We start from the raw sequence: 21499 nt of genomic DNA on the forward strand, positions 1-21499 counted from the left end.
AAGGGATTTTTTGGATCAAAATAAATAAATAAATCACAACATGGATGATAGGAACGGTATCTTCACACAACAGGTGTTTCCAGCACAAAATTCACATCAGAATTATCTGTTATATTGTCAAAACTTATGCTCTCAGGCAAAGCTGTTAAAAGTCTAACAACAATGAAGATATTTTCGACAGACAGGGAGGATAGATAGTGTGCCTGCAGAGATGAATGATGAATCATGTTACCGTGGCCATCTTTCTCTGCTCGGCTAGCTTCTGGAGCTGATAGGCCTTATCCTCTGCTTTGATGAAGCCCTTCTTTACATCATCCTGAGCCTGAGAGAATGAGAAATGAATACCAAAAAGAAAAAGAAAGAAAGAGCAAAAAAAGATGAAAAAAAGCTGTACTCTCAGTTACAAGTGTTCTCTTGAATTTCATAAAATACTAATAAAAAATTAAAAAATTCACTATCAATTATATTAGCTGACGGTGAAAAATATATCTAAAGAGAAAAGAATCAGAATTATTAAAGACATGAACATGTGGTGAAAGTTACACGTGTCACTGAACTGGTGCAGCTTCCATTTATTTGTGATCGAGCTCTTGAAGCTGCTGTTTTATACTTCACCCAGGATACACACTAGGGATGGCAAAACTCACAGGTTCATCAGTGCATCAGCTTAAAGGTAACGATATGAAACATCGTTTTAGAAAAGTGTGCGTCTGTAAAAAACTATTCATTTAGAAATAATTAGTAGTAGATGCACCATACATTTAACGTTTATAAACTGAACAATTACTTGAAATTTGTAACCAATATTTTATATGCAGATTGATTTCTCCTCACTAAACTGTTGCTACCTGTACATGACGCATCACAACACTACGGAGACCCCAGGAGCATCCTGAGAGTCAGATAGGATACAGATTAACATGGCAGAGGTAGATCTGCGTCTTTCTGGAGACAGAAGAGGAAAATAATGTAACGACTTTTTTCTTTTTTGCACTTTAAAAGCCTGTTTCTACAAGGGTCATGTGTTAGAAGTCAGAAGACACTTGAGTAATTTGCTGTCTGTCTGAACTGAAGAAATAAAAGCGAACTATCTGCAACATACTAAATTGCTTATGATCATTTTTCCCGTTGCATCGTATCGAATTGAACCGCATCGTAATGGGGTGAATCGTACATTAGTAGCTGCTTTATATGTATATATAATGTATCATGTTGTTAGCTATGCATCGTGATGCGAATCGCATCAGCATCAGTTATGGAGACGCACATTTCTATTACACACTGAGTGAAAATTCACAGCTGAAACTGAAACTGTATCTGATCACTCACAGCTCACTGATCCAGTTTCTACTCAGACGAGACTTTACTGTGCACATAAATGTGACTGTTACTGAGTATAAAGAAAACGAGTGAGTGTTCTCTCCTGTAAAAACAGCTTGTATTTTATTTAATATGCTAATAATTAGCAATAACTAGGTTGGGTGAAACTCGATTGTCAAAGTCAGAGTACGATTACAGAGACAATTAAATGCTGTTAGTAGGTACAAAGTAATTAATTTCTTGATTATTAAGTAATAAACCAATGCTTGTTTATTAGGTTGTTATCATCAGGAGACTGTAAAAAAGGTCAGTGGTAGCAATCTAACCAAATAACAAGGTCTTATTGAACAGAAGAGGTGCTTTGCTTTGCACTAATCATGCAGCTGACTGTGTGCAGAAGCCAGTGATTGAAGTGGTAAATACATGTAACTACAGGTGGTCTGAGAAGCTATGTGGCAATCTTAGTGCTAACTTGCTAAAAGAAAGCAGCAGTTAAAATTCATACACTCTATGCTTGTCAGGTTTTATATTTTGATTAGCTGCAATTTCCTGGTTCTCTTTCAGCTGAAGTTATCCAGCTGGATTGCAGGAGGGAGTGTTTAATACAATTTATTTCAATTCAAATCAATACAATTCAATCAACTGTATAGTGCTTTTAACAATGTACCTTGACACTACATATTTACAGACTGTAGATCTTTTAGTTGTGATGATTTAGGACTTATCAAAGTCTGAGTATAATGTGACTTCAGAAACTTGCAACAATTAAAAGTAAGACAGGAGACCCAACAAAACACACAGGCCACCAGGACAGCTTCAGTCTCTCACTGGCTTCCATCAAGTGGTGTCATTACCATGCGCTTTTCAGGATGTTTAAACATTGCTTAAGTTTACAGACCTGCTAATTACAAACAAAAAGTAATCCTGGCCTGGGACTACAGTAAAATGGAACATTACATTTTTATAAAATCCAATTCCCATTACCACGAGAAACTAAAATTACAGTGAGGAAAATAAGTATTTGAACACCCTGCTATTTTGCAAGTTCTCCCACTTAGAAATAATGGAGGGTCTGAAATTGTCATCGTAGGTTCATGTCCACTGTGAGAGACATAATCTAAAAAATAAAAAAAAAATCCAGAAATCACAATATATGATTTTTAAACTATTTATTTGTATGATACAGCTGCAAATAAGTATTTGAACACCTGTCTATCAGCTAGAATTCTGACCCTCAAAGACCTGTTAGTCTGCCTTTAAAATGTCCACCTCCACTACATTTATTATCCTAAATTAGATGCACCTGTTGGAGGTCGTTTGCTGCATAAAGACACCTGTCCACCCCATACAATCAGTAAGAATCCAACTACTAACATGGCCAAGACCAAAGAGCTGTCCAAAGACACTAGAGACAAAATTGTACACCTCCACAAGGCTGGAAAGGGCTACGGGGAAATTGCCAAGCAGCTTGGTGAAAAAAGGTCCACTGTTGGAGCAATCATTAGAAAATGGAAGAAGCTAAACATGACTGTCAATCTCCCTCGGACTGGGGCTCCATGCAAGATTTACCTCGTGGGGTCTCAATGATCCTAAGGAAGGTGAGAAATCAGCCCAGAACTACACGGGAGGAGCTGGGACCACCGTTTCCAAGGTTACTGTTGGTAATACACTAAGACGTCATGGTTTTAAATAAAAAATGGCACGGAAGGTTCCCCTGCTTAAACCAGCACATGTCCAGGCACGTCTTAAATTTGCCAATGACTATTTGGATGATCCAGAGAAGTCATGGGAGAAAGTCATGTGGTCAGATGAGACCAAAATAGAACTTTTGGGTCATAATTCCACTAAACGTGTTTGAAGGAAGAAGAATGATGAGTACCATCCCAAGAACATCATCCCTACTGTGAAACATGGGGTGGTAGCATCATGCTTTGGTGGTGTTTTTCTGCACATGGCACAGGGCGACTGCACTGTATTAGGGAGAGGATGACCGGGGCCATGTATTGCGAGATTTGGGGGAACAACCTCCTTCCCTCAGTTAGAGCATTGAAGATGGGTCGATGCTGGGTCTTCCAACATGACAATGACCCAAAGCACACAGCCAGGATAACCAAGGAGTGGCTCTGTAAGAAGCATATCAAGGTTCTGGCGTGGCCTAGCCAGTCTCCAGACCTAAACCCAATAGAGAATCTTTGAAGGGAGCTCAAACTCTGTGTTTCTCAGCGACAGGCCAGAAACCTGACTGATCTAGAGAAGATCTGTGTGGAGGAGTGGGCCAAAATCCCTCCTGCAGTGTGTGCAAACCTGGTGAAAAACTACAGGAAACGTTTGACCTCTGTAATTGCAAACAAAAACCAAATATTAACATTGACTTTCTCAGGTGTTCAAATACTTATTTGCAGCTGTATCATACAAATAAATAGTTTAAAAAATCATATATTGTGATTTCTGGATTATGTCTCTCACAGTGGACATGCACCTACGATGACAATTTCAGACCCCTCCATGATTTCTAAGTGGGAGAACTTGCAAAATAGCAGGGTGTTCAAATACTTATTTTCCTCACTGTATGTCTACGTTTTTTTTTCTAGTCAGCCTGGAAACATGTTGAACAAGTGCAGCTTCACCAACATTGGCCAAAGCTTTTCAGGGGATGAAATGTCAGTGCCTTCCTACAAAGCACAGCTACTGAGGGTTTCTGTATAGTTGTGATTTAAGGAAAAAATGTACTTTGTGTAAATGTAAGGCAGGTGAAGGAGCTGGGGCTACCTGGGTGTGTGCATTAGTATCATTGTAAGAACACAGAAGAGGTTTAGCTTTGGAGGAGCAGGAAGACAATAATAACTTCGGTGGTGGTTCAGTGGTTAAGGATCTGAGTTTCTAATTGGAAGGTCAGGGTTCAAGCCCAAGCACAACCAAGCTGCCACTGAAGGGCCCTTAACTTAACACTATCTGCTCCTATCTGTTCCTACGCTCTGATCCCAGCTTTCTGACATCGTGGGATATGCAAAAAAAAAAAAAAGAGTGGTCGCTCAGTGATTAAGGCTCTGGGTTACTGATTGGAAGGTCAGGGGTTCAAGCCGCAATATTGCCAAGCTGCCCTTGCTCTGACCGCAGCTTCCTAACATTGCTGAAATATGTGAAGAATTTCACTGTGCTGTAATGTACATGTGACAAGTAAAAAACCCCTTTACCACTTCATAACTTTACAAACAAATTATATTCAAATTGGATTATATTATATTATATCATATTATATATTATAATACAAATTACATAATGCAGATGCACTGGGACACATCATCAGTGATGTATCCTGGGGTCAGTGTTTCGGTCTTTCAACCTCAGACACCCTCCTCCAGGCAACCCAGTGTCCCAGTAGCAATACTCATCGACTACTCATCGGGAGGTGAAGAATATTACTGGTGCCATATAAAGCAGTACTTATTAGGCTTCGTGTTAAACCAAGCCACCAGGGCTTTTCCAGGGCCTAAATTGTTGTTATTGGCAATTATATAATATAATAAATATATAATATATACTCCAACCCTTAACTTATTTTACATTTTACATTACATTAACACAAACTGACATGTTTCATTTAAATGCTCAGCTGGGTGGACATTATTTACACCTTCATACATAAAAAAAAAAAAAAAGGTTTTGTACATCAAAGACACACTGCCTGCACTTACTTTTTTCTTAGATTTAAGTCTGTTCACAACAAAAAAAAAAAACACAAAAACAAAAACAAACCCAAATGAACCCCTCTTAGCATCCCTATTAGAACCCAATTTGTTGCATTTCCCTGTTTGACCACTAGCTGTACTACTTTCTCTACTAAAGTGAAGTGGGTGAGTGTGCACACTGCAGTGTGACTGAGAAGCCTCTAAAAGGCAAAGCAAATCAACAAACATTCAGCTTATTTCTATCAAAAAGCAACACTGTGTAAACCTCTGGTCACTCTACAGGTCCACCTTCTCTCAGGGTAAGAGGTAAGTGTACCTCAAGGCTCTTTGTTCTGGCACCGAGGTGGTGGAAGCAACTTGCCCTAGATGAGTGTCTGTCTATCTCCAAGCGACGGGTGAAGAGCTACCGCTTTCTGAAACACTTAAGATAAGATAAGACTTTATTCGTCCCACAGTGGGGACATTTCTCTGTATAAAATTATAAATAGCACTTTAACAGGTCATATAAAGGTCTTATAAAGGTCATTCGGTGTCACCCAGATGAGGATGGTTTCCTTCTGACTCAAGCTCCTCTCAAAGTTTCTTCCTCATAGCATCCCAGGGAGTTTTTACTTGCCACTGTTGCCACTGGCTTATTTATTTAATGTTAAATTTATATTTATAATCTATTTTCTCCTATAAGGCTGCGGGTGACAATGTCCATTGTTAAACGCACTATACAAATGAAATTTAATTCGACTGAGCTTAAAAAGCCTGATAAATGTAACTTCTCAACCTTCCCACCTGAAGGAACAGACACCACAGTTCAATCAATTTTATCAAAGTAGCTTTACAGAGAAAAAGCAGTTACAATGTTGAATAAAATAATTCATAAATTTAGGGCATACAGTGCATTCCTAGAGCAGGCCACCCAGCCACTAATCAAACCTGTATGGTCGAGTGGCCAGACAGAAGCCACTCTGCAGTAAAAGGCACATGACAGCCCACCTGATGTTTGCCAAAAGACTCCTGAAGGACTCTCAGACCATCAGAAACAAAGACTGAACCATTTGGCCTTAATGCCAAGTATCATGTCTGGAGAATACCAGGCACCGTTCATCACCTTGACAATACCATCCCTACAGTGACGCATGGTGGTGGCAGCAGCATGCTGTGGGGATGTTTTGCAGTGACCGGAACTGGAAGACTGTTCAGGATCGAGGGAAAGATAAATGCAGCAATGTACAGAGACATTATTAATGAAAACCTGCTCTAGAGCACTCTGGACCTCAGACTGGGGCAAAGGTTCATCTTCCAACAAGACAACGACCCTTAGACCCTTGGAAAGATAACAAAGGAGTGGTTATGGGACTCTGTGTATGTCCTTGTGTGGCCCAGCCAGAACCCAGACTTGAACTCGACTGAACATCTCTGGAGAGATCTGAAAACGGTAGCTTGAGAGGTTCCCAAAAATAGGTGCCAAGCTTGTAGCATCAAACTCAAAAAGACTTGAGGCTGTAATTGGTGCCAAAGGTGCATCAACAAAGTACTGAGCAAAAGACTGTGAATACTTATGCATATGTGATTTTTTCCCTGTTTTTATTTTGTAATAAATTTGCTTTAAACATAAAGCAAATAAAGACATTAAACACGTTTCTTTCACATTGTCATTATGGGGTATTGTTTGTAGAATTTTGAGGAAAATAATGAATTGAATCTATTTTGGAATAAAGCTGAAACATTTTATACGTTTATATAGAATTTTATAACTTATGATTTTACATTTATCCCTAATGAGCGAGCCAGTGGCCACTGTGGCAAGGAAAAAGTGAGATTGTATGACGAAGAAACCTTGAGAGGAACCAGACTTAAAAGGGAACCCATCCTCGTCTAGATAGCACCGAATGTCCAATCATTACAGTTCCATCATTGTAGAGGTGCTGTGCAGGCACTTAAATGTACTATAAAACACCTACACAACTGTAGGTGTTACAGTCATTCCAGATTCATGCAATTTCCACCAAAAGTATTGGAATATCAAGGGCAACAATTTCAGTGTTTTTGCTCTATTTGAACAGATATAAAGCAAATTAAAGGACATAACTTAGAATTCGCTTGTAACTGCATCACGCAGACGACCCACTAATATCACCAAACTGTTGCATCCTTTATTGCTCAACCTTTTACCAAACTGTTGAATTAGATTTTTTTTTATACAAACGCAGCCTTCATGGGTAAAGCTGCAATTCTAATCTGTTGTGTTATATTAATCTTTTCATCTCAAACCCAACCTCGAATGTGATATGAAGTAATATGATCAGAAACTGACCTGGTGGAAGCAGTAATGCAGAGCTAGAGGATTCTCCTGAAGAAGCTCTTGCTCCTCTAAACTGAAGAGCCACTTGCGCAGAGACAAACAGGTCCCTGGAACTGCAGACGTGTAATTCTGTACATACAGCTTGTGGGGGAACTCATTAGGGGCCAACTTACGAACTGAAAGACCACCAAACAGAGGGAGTGATAAGAGGATATCAACTGTGTGATTAATCTAGAGCAACAGAAGAACAACTTTTTTGTATTACTTTAAAAGAAAGAAAGAAATGCTTTAACTTTGCTTTGTGTCACTAACAGTTTAACAGCAATTATTGCCCATTGAATTTCATATTCTCTTATGCTACTTTTACATTAACTGCATGTTTAATAGTCTGATGTCCGATGGGACCACATCCCTCAGCCAGACAGAAGAAGAGTGGAGGCCTTGGGTGGATCGTGTGGTGTCTAAGTGGGAGTCATGTCCCAGAATTGCATGAGTTTAGGCAGAAAGCTGGTTACATTTACATTTGCGGCATTTGGCAGACGCCCTTATCCAGAGCGACTTACAACTGAGCAGGGGAGGGTTTTAGGGCTTTGCTCAAGGGCCCAGCAGTGGCAGCTTGGTGGTGGTGGGATTTGAACCTGTGATCTTCTGATCCAAAGCCCAATGCCTTAACCACTGAGCTACCACCAGTTCTTATCTTAGTTCTTAGTTCATTTTGATTATGAATCATCACATTCATCTAACACAAAAGTTGATGCACACACACACACACACACACACACACACACACACACACACACACACACACACACACACACACACACACACACACACGGCTGATGTGAAGGTGAACTAAAAGTCAGTGTGGATATTTAGTGGCACGGCACTCCGACAATGCTACAACTCTGGCAGCCAAATCTGGTCATATTGATTTCCCTTGCAATTGAGTAACAAAAGGTGTTAATTAAATCCATATATTCTATTATTCTAGTATTCCATTTCTTTCTTTCTTTCTTTTATTTATTTATTTAAAGGGTGGGGGTTGATATCAAAAACTATTCTCCTGCTCACCAAAGGAATGGTTGATCACTTCAAAAAGCGTAAAGTAATTAGCCATGATGCTGTCCATGCCAACCTTCATCACTAGGGCCTTATATATATATATATATATATATATATATATATATATATATATATATATATATATATATATATATATATATATATATATATATATATATATATATATATATATATATAAACAAGGCATCAGTGACATTGATCAGAGAGTGACAGGTTATCTGACATTTTTAAATGAAACACAGAGTTAAGCCCATTTCCTCTGGTTCGAATCCCTGCACCTTGAGAATCTGTTCTGTGAACCAGACAAAACGGTAGCCTGCAGAAAACTCTGCGAACGCTGGAAAGTAAAGGACAGTGCTAAAAATAAGACAGGCATTGCTGTGCTCTTGACTGAACATTCTAGAAAGAATTTATTTTTAATGAGCTGATTTGAACATACAGACAAGTCCTTAAGTATTTGGACCATGTTAGCCATGTTACAGCACCTACAGCACGGTTAAAGGCCTTTGCTTAAGGCCCCCAAAAGTGGCAGCTTGGCGATACCAGGGCTTGAACCGCTGGCCTTGCGTTGAGTGACTGAGATACCACTGAGATACCACTAAGATACCACTAAGATACCACTGAGATACCAAAAGTGCATTTTCGGTTTTCGGCCGAAAGACTTTGATTACCGAAACAACACGGCCGAAACAGTTTGTTGTGATGACGCAAACAGAAACCGTGCCTGCAGCAACATGTGTGGACGTATTTCAGTATATCTGAGAAAGACCCACGGATAGCGATTTGCAAAACATGTAATGCCGAAATTTCAAGCGGAGGTGCGTCTGCACGTCGGGTTTAATTTATCAGCTGAAATCCAAACATCCCAATCCCTATGCTGAATATGAGAGGAACGCGGCACAGAAAAGCAAAACCCCTCCGAGCATGCGCACTCCGTCTGTGGCGGACGTTTTTGAAAAGGCAGGAAGTTTCCCAGTGATGGTGTCAAGGCAAAGGTCATTATACAAAAAGATTATGGAATTCATTGCCTTAGATGATCAGCCATTCTCTGTCGTAGAAGATGTGAGGTTTCGCAGGCTGATCGAGCACATTGAGCCCGTTATGCCATACCGAGCAGACGACATTTTTCAGAGGTGTGTTTACCTGAGCTGTTTAATGTTGTTGCAACTCACGTTCATAAACATATAACTGCAGATATTTCAGCAATCAGTTTCACCACAGACATTGTTTGAATTTTATTTCATCCTGTGCATTGTTGCAATGTGCTATAAATAAATATTTTCATAATTTGTAATTGATTTATTCTTTGAAACTTTAATATTAATTTATGCAATTGAAAAAATAATAATTAATAATAATTGGCATTATTTCTTTCGATGTTTCGGTTTTCGGCCTTGCTTTCCTCTTTTTCGGTTTCGGCCAAGAATTTTCATTTCGGTGCATCCCTAATAAATATGTAGATTATTTTTAATACTTAAGTGCAAATCTTTTGCATTCTGAGGCCTAGTGTTGCTGTCCAAATACTTATGGGCCTGCATTTTCACAGTTACCTGGTAGACCTGCTCAGTCGTGCCGTTTTTGCGCACTCGAACCGAAATCGTGGTTTTATCTGGCAGTGCTATTCGCAGCTCCACATCAGTTACACCATTATAGTTCTGAAACACACACACACACACACACACACACACACACACACACACGGCTTTCAGTAAATAACCTTAGAAAAGGATCCAGGATTTCAACACATTCACACACACACACACACACACACACACACACACACACACACACACCTCGTCTGACTCAGAGAGGAACTCTTGCATAATGTCGCTTTCTCCAATCACCTTTACTGAACACACTAAAGACAGAAATCAAGGCAGATGCAAAAGTCAGAGATCAAATGTTATAACATGGCATTAGTTTTATCAGAAACATCTATAAGTTTTTCCTGTTAGCGTATCTCTCACCTTTCTCCAAGTATTCCTCCAGGCCTCTCCGACGAGCATCCAGCTGCTGGTCAGAGAGAGAGAAAGGCCATTTTCCTGGAAGTTTGGGAAACGAGTAAGAGGCAAACTCTCTCTTCAGGTTCTGGTGCAGGATGGAAAATTCCCGGTAGCGCTTTGAGCACAACTGTCTGCCAGATATATACACATTATATACCTGAGTGTGGATAAGAGAGAGAGAGAGAGAGAGAGAGAGAGAAGAGTGAGTGTGAGTGTGTGAGTGAGTGAGTGTGTGTGATAGAGATTTTTTTGGCTCAGGTTTTGGCCACATAGGGTCAAATATTACATATCAGAAAAGTCAGCTGAAAGTGAGGAGGGAGACAATCCACTGACTTCATTCAACTAGCTAAAAGACACAATAACACATCATACAATAAAAATACACTTACTGTGAACGCTTTATTCACCACATTGTTTAGTTAGTTAGCATGCTAGCAGAGATGCCTCCAGCACTGGGGGGAGTGAGCTAATGCACACCATGACCCTCTGCAACTCTATAAGTTGTAAGTGTTGTAAGTTGTAAGTCTAATTTCAACGAAAAATGAATGAGTGAACGAAGACATCAAATGGTTCAGTCCAGGAAACCCCCCTTAGATTTCCTTTAGAATATCCCCATAGAAATCATAGTAATAGAAAAAACACTGCTTAAACACGCTTCCAGCTGAATGTGTGTTACTTTTTAATTCAAAGGCAAATCGTAAGAGAAATGTATTAAAAGACTGCTTGCTAAAAAACTTCATTTTCCATGAATATCTTTGGGTTGGGTTTTCAAATAAATACAACATTAAACCAGGCGTAATTTTAGCGCAGACCGAGAACACCTACGAGAACTGCAGTTTTGGAGATGCTCTGACCCAGTCGTCTAGACAGCACAACTTGGCGCTTGTCAAATTTGCTCAAATCCCTACGCTCGTCCATTTTTTCTTCTTCTAACAAGTCAAATTTGAGTACAAAATGTTCACTTGCTGCCTATTTCATCCTACTCACTAACAGGTCCCATAATAAAGAGATAATCAGTGTTATTCACTTCACTGCTCATAATGTTTTAATGCTATGCCTGATCGGTATATATCACAATGTTATATAATAAAATATATACTTTATGCTATTATAGTCTATATATATATATATATATATATATATATATATATATATATATATATATATATATATATATATATATATATATATATATATAAATAAAACACTATAATAATTCTATTATAATAATAGAATATGGACTATATTACTATATAAAAGCCTGTGAATAGATTGATTGGTTTTTAAAACATGCAGCTTTGTTTCTATGCAATAAACTCAAAAGCAAAACACACAAGAATTGGACAGTGAATGTCTGGAAGAAAGTTTCACATTTTTGGCTCTGAGAGCAGGAGAGATGAAGTTAGCGGACTGCCTCACCCTCACACTGCAACATGCAGGTGGAAGCTTAATGGTTTGGGGTTGTTTTCAAGTAGGGAATGCTGGAGGCTTATTCCGGGTGAAAGGAAAACTGAACCAACATGGCTACCATTCCATACTACAAAACCATGCAATTCTGTCTGGACTGCAGCTCATTTGAACCGACTTCAAGACAATGAGCCAAAGCTCATTGTAAGTGCTATTTGGAGAGCAAACAGTAGACTGGAAACAGTCAACGCACATGAATCCTAGAGGTCAGAAAGAAATCTCCAAATAGTGAAGAACATCTTTTGGGGAGTTTTACAAGAGGCATGACACGGCAAAGCATTTCTGCTGAATGTTTGCAGGAACAAATGTCCAGATGCCAAGTGTGTTTAATTCATGCGAAAGAAGGATTTTTTTAATTAATGACTGGGTTTGTTACATATAAACATAAATCGTAAAAAACTTTAACAGGATGTATATCAATTCATAATAATACATTCATTTAACACAACTTGTTTTGTAAATTTAGTTATTCTGAAGTTCGGAAAGGAATTTCTGGGATTTTATATGTTCTGTTCACGCAGCAAATTTTAGAGGTGATTTTTTTCATGTGTGGCGAGGAGGCTGCTGTGCCTTGATCCAACTATGTTTACTGACTGTTGCATTTGATCCTGATCTACATTATATTGCAAAAAAGAAGCAAAAGATTACAGGTTTCAGGCTTAAAAACCGAACAGTACTTTAAACTATATACAATCATGGCAACAAGCAAGTACACCCTCCATCAGTGCTATGATTTTATTTATCAGGGCCTAAATTACATGTTGTGGTCCTCACTAACTAAAAGAAACCTCGGGTGACAACAAACAAATAAACAAAGCACAATAGATTTCGTGATGTAATTATTGCATTGTGGATCTTACAACAAATCTTTCTCCATGCTGCTCCACATGCTTGTAGGTGGGGATGGAGATGGGCACAGCCTGCTTGTCACCGTAGTCATAATTCGGATTAGCTGAGCTGTCTTCTCCAGAGTCGAGACCATCTACTTCCTGTGGTGGCACAGACAGAACAGCGAGCACCAGCTCTTTCTCTCCGGTTCGAATCAGATCCACCACCTGCTTATGTGTCGCTCCTTCCACACTCACGCCATTCCTACAAACAGACCAAGGAGAAAGAACAGCTCAGACAGGGGAGGGGGGTGGTGGTGTTGTGTATTAAAATTCAATCTTAAATAAGGCCGTGTTTTTAGTTGGTGCACTTCTGCAACGTAAAATCTGATTGTGCAGGCGTTCACAAATTCATATATCGTTTATTTTTTGCAGATTCATCACTCTGAAACGTATATTTAAAACACAACATGTGAATGGCTTCTGTGGGCAAAAGGACAAAAAAATTATATCATATTACCTCAGGACATTCCTATGATCCACAATAAGCATCTGGATTTCAAAAGTTGCAATGGCAGAAATATAACAGCGCAGAAATATAACAATACACATTCAAACTTACTAGTTGTAATGAATTCAAACATACAGGGCGGCTTTATAAAACTGCAATTTAAAATCTCAACTATTAAATGTAATTAAAAACAAAAGATTTACAGAATTATACACTGCCTGGCCAATGGGCTCCCATTGTTACTGCAAGACTTTGGCAAGAAATTACTGCAAGTCAGGAAGAAAATTAATGTGGTGACATTTCATAAGCTCCTAAAAGTGATGCCATGGTGAAAGGGTGCCATAATCAAAGCAGTTGGTGGTCTAAAGATTTTTTTTTGGCCAGACAGACGCAGTGTAAGATGCAGTGTAAGATGCAGGTATGGAAGCCAATCCATGTGTGAAAGTGACGTCCCCTGTGGGTTCCCTGACCCACTCTTTAATTTAAACCATCATTTAGCAAAAAAATCCATGAAACTAACCTCACTTTGTGGACACAATGTTGATGTCACCAAGTAAAGCAACCCCAGATCATAACACTGCCCCACAAACCTGTACTTTCGCATTTCTTCTTCCCTGATACACTCATCACTCTGGAACAGGGTAAATCTAGACTCCTCAGACCACATGACCTTTTTTCCATTGCTCCAGAGTCAAATTTTTTTTAAATCCTTAGCAAAATAAAGCCTTTTTTATTAGCTTTACTGACGAGTGGCTTTCTTAAGACCACACATCAGTTTATTCCCAATCCCTCAACTTCTATTGTAATTGAAAATTTATCAACTAATCACAGTTCTACTATTGTTACACAATCTGATTTTGCTGAAAGTTTAAATTATCTCCAATCAAGATCAAGTTTTTTTTTTTTCCCCTGATCAAATTTCTTCCTTGAAGATGATGGTACTCCAGATTTTAATAATGCGTTGGACAGTTTTTAAACCACATTTGGTAGTTTCTTTAGTTTTTCTCCTTTGTTTGAAAAAAAAAAAAATGGGCATCAGATCAGGTCAAATAACTTGCTGCAGTTAAATCATATTAGTCACTGAACTAATTTTCCAATGGAAATTCTTACCTATTTGTTTATTTAAATCAGGCAGTGTACATCATGATATCACAATAATATCACAAAAAAAGTATTTCATGACAATTTATCATTATATTTATAGAATATTAAAACATACCTCTTCATTTTTCACATTTTGTTTTCTAGCAGCACAATGCTAAAATGTTTATATTCTTTTTTCATATCTACTCTCCCATAATGACCAAACAGATTTGTGATGATCTTTTTTTGCTACCAAATAAAACACAAATAAAAATGAAATATGACACCGACATAAATATCCAGTGCATTTTCTCTTATACGTGGAAATGTGGTGGATCCTATTTTTTCTGAATCTTGGAGAGGATTCTTCACATCGGTGTCCACCTGCGGCAAATTCAATTGACTGGACATGATTTGAAAAGACACACATTTGTCTAGTTAAGGACTAACAGGTGAAAATGATCAGAGCAAAAACCACGAAATGAGGTCAAATGAACTGCCTGGAGAGATCAGGGACAGGATTGTGCCAAGACTGAGATCTAAAGAAGGCTACAAAAATATTTCTGCTTTAAGGTTCCCAAAACCAAAGTGTCCTCCATAACACTTAAATGGATGTTTGGAACCACCAAGTCTTTTACTAGAGCTGGACACCAAACCAAGCAGGGGAGAAGGGCTTTCGTAAGAAATGTAAACAAGAACCACATGGTTGAACTCCAGAGATCATTTGCTGATTGTTGAATATCTGCAAGTTTTTTTGATCATTGCAGGTTTTCAAAGCTTTATTCTGGCAGAGTGGACTGAATGAAGCTTCTTCTTTGTGCAGGAAACATGAAAGAAGTGTTTGGCAATTTCAGATGTTTCTTTTCTTGAAAAAATAAATACAATTACGTGGTAACTTCCATGTTCTCAAGTTATCTCAATACATGATCTCTGAATGTCAGTTCTAGTTAGAGTCCTGGTTGTATCACAATTCTTCTATTCAAGGATTATGGACACCACTGTGTTCTTCGGAACATTTTCCCAGAATGTTTTGCCACCTTCCTCGAATCTGTGCCCGAGCATAACCCTGTTTCTGAGCTCTTCAGGAAGTCACGTTGAACTCATGGCTTGGTTTTTGCCCTGATCTACATTTTGAGCTGTTGAGTTTATACTGACGTGTGTGTTTCCAATTGATGTCAAATCTACTGAATATGACAATGTATTCCAATCAAAGTGTAAGTGACTCAAGATCAAGTGTAGAAACCTCTTAATGATGATGCAGAGATATTGGATATCCCTGAGCTACATTTCAAGTGATTAAAGTTGGTCATCAAAAGAGCAGATCACAGAAATACAGCCAAAAGTTTATTTTCCCTAATAAAGGTGAAATGACAAAAACTTGGCAATATTTCTGTGATGATGTATTTATGTACAAAGAGGAAAACCCTGAAAAGACTGACCTTTAAACCTGAGCAATAAATTGATGCAAAATATTAATTAAAAAATCATTTTAAACACTGATACTTTAAACATATTTCAAATGAAGTTTTACCATCTCATAGAGTTTCTTGCCAGTCACCACTGGTTTGCTCATTAAGGATAAAATTATAGGGATTTATACATTTCTAATTTATAGTATAAAGAGTATTAATATATTAAAAGTATTTATCTATGTGAAGCTGCTTTAAGAAAATATCCACTTATAAATTTGTAAATTTATGACACAAAGCTTAGGTGGATCCCATTTCTCTGGATCTTGGAGACGTAGCTACACTTTGGCACCCACCCGGTGCAAAGTTGGTCACTTTGTCCACTTTCCACCATCACTAATTCATAGCATCGATACAGAAAACAGAGCAACAGTGAAAGTGAGATGAGAGTGGATACCGAAACTGAGCAGTAAGTGTGTTCTCAAAGGAGATGAAACTTCGTTCAGCGAAAGGAAGTCGACGTTTCTGCACCTTCAAGCCAACAGCATCTGAGAGAAAAGTTCGCGTTCTGTCCATCTTTATCAAACTCTGGTGTGTTTAGCTGCTTAGTCCTGGTTATTTGCCTTGGTGCATATAGAACACAAACAGCCCGTTTGCCTGCAGATCAAGACACCCACACTGTTACTACAGGAAGTCTTTCTTCTCGAAACAAAGTAGGGTGCAGTGCAATCACAATAAGAACACGAATCAACTGAACAGCAGGAGGTTTAACAAGCAGGCTGTGTATTCAGGGCTGACATTTCTCACCCTTGAGCTGCTAAACTGAAATACGAGGTGGCAAAAAAGCAACTGGTATCATTAGTTTAACTTTATTTCCTTGCATCTGATCAGTAAGTAAAACTAAACCGGATAATTATATGAAAAAACTCAAAATAAAGCAGGATATAGTAAACCAATCATATACAGAGTCTACGACTATTATTATTACACAAGACAACCATGCGCCACACACACACACACACACACACACACACACACACACACACACACACAGGCCATAAAAGGAAGTTGAGCATTACTAGACTATTTCAATAAAACTATAGGCAGTAATGAAAGAAGCTCACGTTACATTTTACACAATAAAAAAAAAAAAAGATCTTCCCCTTGAGCTAAGCTTTACTCTCCCCCAGACTCCTCTTTTGTTCCCTTGTTCAGGAACAGGATAAAACAAGAAACATGAGAAACTCCTTCAAAAGAATTGCTGTATTACTAATCAGTAAGTTGAAGATCCAAGCCCCAGCACCACCGAGCTGCTTTACACTGTGTGCTCCAGTGGCACCACATCATGGCTGACCCTGTGCTCTGACCCCAACTTCCTGACAAGCACAACTATGTGGACAAACAGATACTGAAATGTATATATGATATTCTACACACATTATTTTTCTTCTGCAGCATTAACATCTTCGCTTCTTCAAGTTCTGCAGCACCGATACTACACGACTGGAGTTTACGAACGATAAATGTCAGGCGTTCTAATAATAGTATGCAGTGTATCAGGGACGTTTCTGTAACCGACAAACTGACTAAAGGAGTCCTACAGTCACAGGAAAGGAGGAGACGGGATGGTCCCTCCTCAACATTAACATCAACAACTGCCTCTTCCTGCAATCAGGACCAGTTCAGAAGGTTTCCAGATAATAATGCTGCATTTTGCTAAAGTTAATTAGTAACTTCAGATTTACATCCTCCGACTTTGAAAAGCAAAGCAAACGATTTCCTCAACTGTAAGAGACGTAACTTTTTGGGGGTTTGTAGCTTCATCCTGATTTTCACTTCCAATGTAAATGTGACTCAATCTAATGCAACCAATCGCAACATCACAGTACACCTTTACAACCGACATGGCATGAATATTCAGTATACTACAGTAATAAATATTATAGCCTCAAAATGTCAATACACAGGCTAATGCTGAATCTGTTCAGGTCTCTCAGAGAGCACAGCAAAGACTTAAGGTTATAGGTATGTCAGGTTCACTTCACAGTCTCGTGCTGAGTGAGTTACATCATTTGGTCCGGCATGTTTTCTGAGTTCAGCGTTCAGAGGTGACAGAAAAAAGAAATAACATCGTATTCTAAGCCTTAAAAGATGCAGCCTACCAATCTAACAGATCTAATAAAAAACTAATTTAGAACAGCAAGTGCTGTTTCAGTTGTTTCTTGTCATGTCCTGTTTCCTGAATGTTGTCCTCACTTCCTGTTAGCTTGCAGACTGAATGTGACTATGCTGGGGAAATGACAGCAAAAAATAAACTAGAATCAAATAAAATGCACATACTGCAAAAAAACAGTAAACTACGGTGACTATGCATGTGCAGAAACACGCAAGCATCATTTAGCGTCACATGGCTGCAGACAAGTCAGCAAATTGCACACAGTAAACTGCAACTTCATTAAACAGAACCACCAAAAGAACTGATTTATTCGGATTGGGAAAGTGATTTCATACGCATAATCATGGGCAAGTCAATAGCGCAAGATTTTACCAATAGAATATGTAAAAATGTTCTATTGCAAATTGCAAACAAGCTAAATCAGTTAGCTAAAACACTTGTGCACTTGTCCAATAATACAACAACCAACAAGGATAATATCACCACATAATTCTCTGCAGTAGTATTAAATGACACCAAAGTCACTGAAATCGGGTGTTATAGCTGACCCAGGAGCTCCATTTCAGCTACACGTCCATCATCTTTTAAATCTGCAAATTTTTTTCAAGAAGTGTTTATACATTTCAGTCATAACTTTTTTTTTCAAAGTTCTGTTCACAATGTTCTGAGAATCGAATAAAAATTGTAAATCCAATGTCATAAATTGAATCGAATCATGACTAGAGCCCTTATAGCAGGTGGTGTGAAGCCTCAGAGGTGTGCATTAAGACAATTTGTGTTCTTTGCAGAGGTGAGAAGTAACGAAGTACAAATACTTCTCACTACGCTCTGTGTTCCTTCCACTGGTGTATCATCACAGACGTAGGCTAGTTTACAAAGCTAACAACAAGCAGGAAACAAGGCAACAAGAAGTCTGGGGTTAACGTGGATGAGACAGAGGGAGTCAGTGATGCAAACATGACTGGGAACAGACACATTCCTGATCACCATCATCTTTTCTCTGCTTGTGTTCTATATGGTGGATTTTCAGCCTGGACACATTCATTAGAGAACAAAATTAAAAATTCTTATATTAATATGATGTGAGGTACAGTTTCCAGTGTGACACTAAAACTGCTAGTAATAATGACTACTTTTTACTTAAGTACATGTCAGAGCCCAAACTTCTTTACTTTAACTTGAGTAAAAGTTAAAAACTTTAACCAAATTCTTCTAAAATATAAGTATCTGTACTTCTACCCAAGTGAAGGATGAGTGTACTTTTGCCGACTTTGGTTCTCTGTTTATAGCCACAACAATTTTACATGAAGAATCTACTTTTATTAGTACTTTTGTTTATCTGTATTGATGCAACACTTCTGGGAGATAAACAATTGAAAAATATTTGATGCCAACTATTCAAACTTATAACTGTGATCGTCCAATCAAATGCTCTCTAGAACTGTGAACATGTCCCAGACCTGGAGGCAGGTTGTGCTCTACAGTAATAACTTGAAAGCTTGTCTGCAATAAACATAACTTTTTGTGTATTTTAGCTGCCAGTTCCCTCTCACACACTAACCGTTGCTTGTTTGAGGAAATAAATATTTAAAGTATAGTTACTAAAAAGGTGAAGTTTGTACAAGATCATGGCTCTGACAGGCTCTTTGGTGGGTTCTTAAATGCCGGAACTAAAAGATGAAAATGTGATTCTATCAGCGCTTCTCCACCACTGAGGTTCAGTAAAGAGCTCTCATTGGTCTCTGCACTGTTTTCCACATTGAGCTAAATCTGGGAGAGATTTACTGAGATTCATCGATGCGCCATATCTCAAATCGAACCCTGTCGCCTGTTGTGTAAATCAACAATCCAACACGACGTCACCCTGACTTCCTGTTTCACAAGGAAATAGGTCAACATACAGAATGAAATCACAGCTTATTGGGGGAAAACAGAGCTGTTCAGAGTCATCAATAAAGTCGTTATGAAACATCTATTATAAAACTTCTATTGCTTTCAAGCCAATGACAAAATGTATCCTAAAAACCCACAGCAGTGAGGGAGCGGCGTCTCGATATTACAGGATTCAACTCTTATCTAGTAAACTGCCTCATCGAGCTAAAGGGAAAGAACAACAGTTTCACATACGGTGCTGACTTTTAGTTTAATTCAGCTTTCGCTTTTTTGCTCGTACATTCGAGATCGACTGAAGCAGAAGTCTGTTTTACATATATGTATGTGAAAGAGGATATGAATATCAAAAAGGGGAAATATTCCCAAACCTCAGCTTAAAAGTTTATAGGTTTCAAAGACTGAATATCAAAACGGCCAACCGACGGCAGAAAAATACAGAAAAAGGATGTAGAAATGAAATGAAATACAGATGTACCACAAAAAACAGTTTTTTAACCCTTGATCAGCACTTTCAGAATTGAGTAAAATGTAATGCAAGACTTATTTAAAAAAAAACATTCATGTCCAAAAGTATCTGGACAGTAATATAAGCTCTGGTGAACCTGCAATGTTGAATTAAAGCTGCTGGATAAAACAGGAAATGTCAAAGCATTCGATCGCTCCTGAAGTCCAGAGACTGGACAGAGAGATCACTGAAGTTTTAGTTTTTTTATTTTAGATTGTGATCAAAGTTTTCCTTTATTTTCCTACAGAAGATCAGAGCTTTGCAATGAATATAATATTTGAGAGCAGAAGAACCTCCACCACCCAGGATTGAACCCTATTTTGAGAGCTGGTGTTTCTCCTCTTGCCTGAGCAGGTGAAGCTGAAGCTCTGGGTTTGTGGTTGAACTCAGACATGGTGAGTGTTAATGAGAGCAGCTGAATGTTATTTAGACAGAAATGAGTGTCAGCTCGGGTGTTTGCAGAGACCAGACTCAAAGCGCTAGAATGAAGTGAAATACGATAATAAACTGAATGAAAAGGCACGTACACCTCCAGGATTCGGTCTCCTTTACATATCCCGGCTCGGTCCGCCGCCCCCCCGGGTAACACGGCGCTGACGTGCTGCAGAGGAGCGTACAGCTCGCCGTTAATGCTGCGCAGCTGGCCGCCTTCGCTAACCTGCCCGCGGACGTTAAACCCGTAGCCCGACTCCGACTTGATAATCCGAACGATGCGGGGTCCCGTCGTTACCGTGTGAACAACGGAGCCGTGTCGAGACGTCGCGGTGACCGTCACCGGGCACTGAGCGGCGCCGTGAGCCGCGTCTTCTTCCACGTCCGCCATGTTCAACCGGCGCGCCGCCGTGACTGGAGCGTGAGCGTGAACGCGCCCGCCGCACGGCCCGAGCTATAGCTCTGCATTCGACTTCCGACTCGGAATGAAAAAATAAACTAACTGGAAAATCCTACTCGGAAACTCAGCGCTCATCAAATCACGAGATCAGCAAGTGACACCGAAATGATCATTTTACTGCAGAAGAAACAAATACTACAGCATTCTCACTGTTTCATGAGTTCACTGGATTTTCTATCAAATTCTATTCAGTTAAATACAATTTGAATTTGAATCATACAATTCAAAAAGTTTGATTCAATTAAAATAGTATACAATTCAATTCAAATTACTTCAAATCAATTAGATTTAAATGCAATTTAGTTCAGTTCAATACAATTCCATACAATTCTCCTTCTCCTTCTC

General features: G+C 38.8%; 1 protein-coding gene across 1 annotated transcript in view; it reads right to left on the reverse strand.

The window, feature by feature from the left end:
• snx27a (sorting nexin 27a) overlaps window positions 1-21217 on the reverse strand; it is a 30338-nt gene extending 9121 nt beyond the window's left edge. The window contains exons 1-8 of the mRNA XM_046844015.1: window positions 20790-21217; window positions 12719-12950; window positions 10356-10548; window positions 10182-10246; window positions 9939-10043; window positions 8377-8455; window positions 7318-7481; window positions 233-322 (exon numbers count right to left, since the gene is read on the reverse strand). Coding sequence (XP_046699971.1) covers window positions 233-322; window positions 7318-7481; window positions 8377-8455; window positions 9939-10043; window positions 10182-10246; window positions 10356-10548; window positions 12719-12950; window positions 20790-21085 — 1224 coding nt within the window. The 5' untranslated portion in view covers window positions 21086-21217. The remainder of the gene's footprint in view (window positions 1-232; window positions 323-7317; window positions 7482-8376; window positions 8456-9938; window positions 10044-10181; window positions 10247-10355; window positions 10549-12718; window positions 12951-20789) is intronic.
• Window positions 21218-21499: the final 282 nt, after the last annotated feature.

The sequence above is a fragment of the Silurus meridionalis genome, chromosome 29 (assembly GCF_014805685.1).
Source record: "Silurus meridionalis isolate SWU-2019-XX chromosome 29, ASM1480568v1, whole genome shotgun sequence".
In the NCBI taxonomy this organism is placed as follows: Eukaryota; Metazoa; Chordata; class Actinopteri; order Siluriformes; family Siluridae; genus Silurus; species Silurus meridionalis.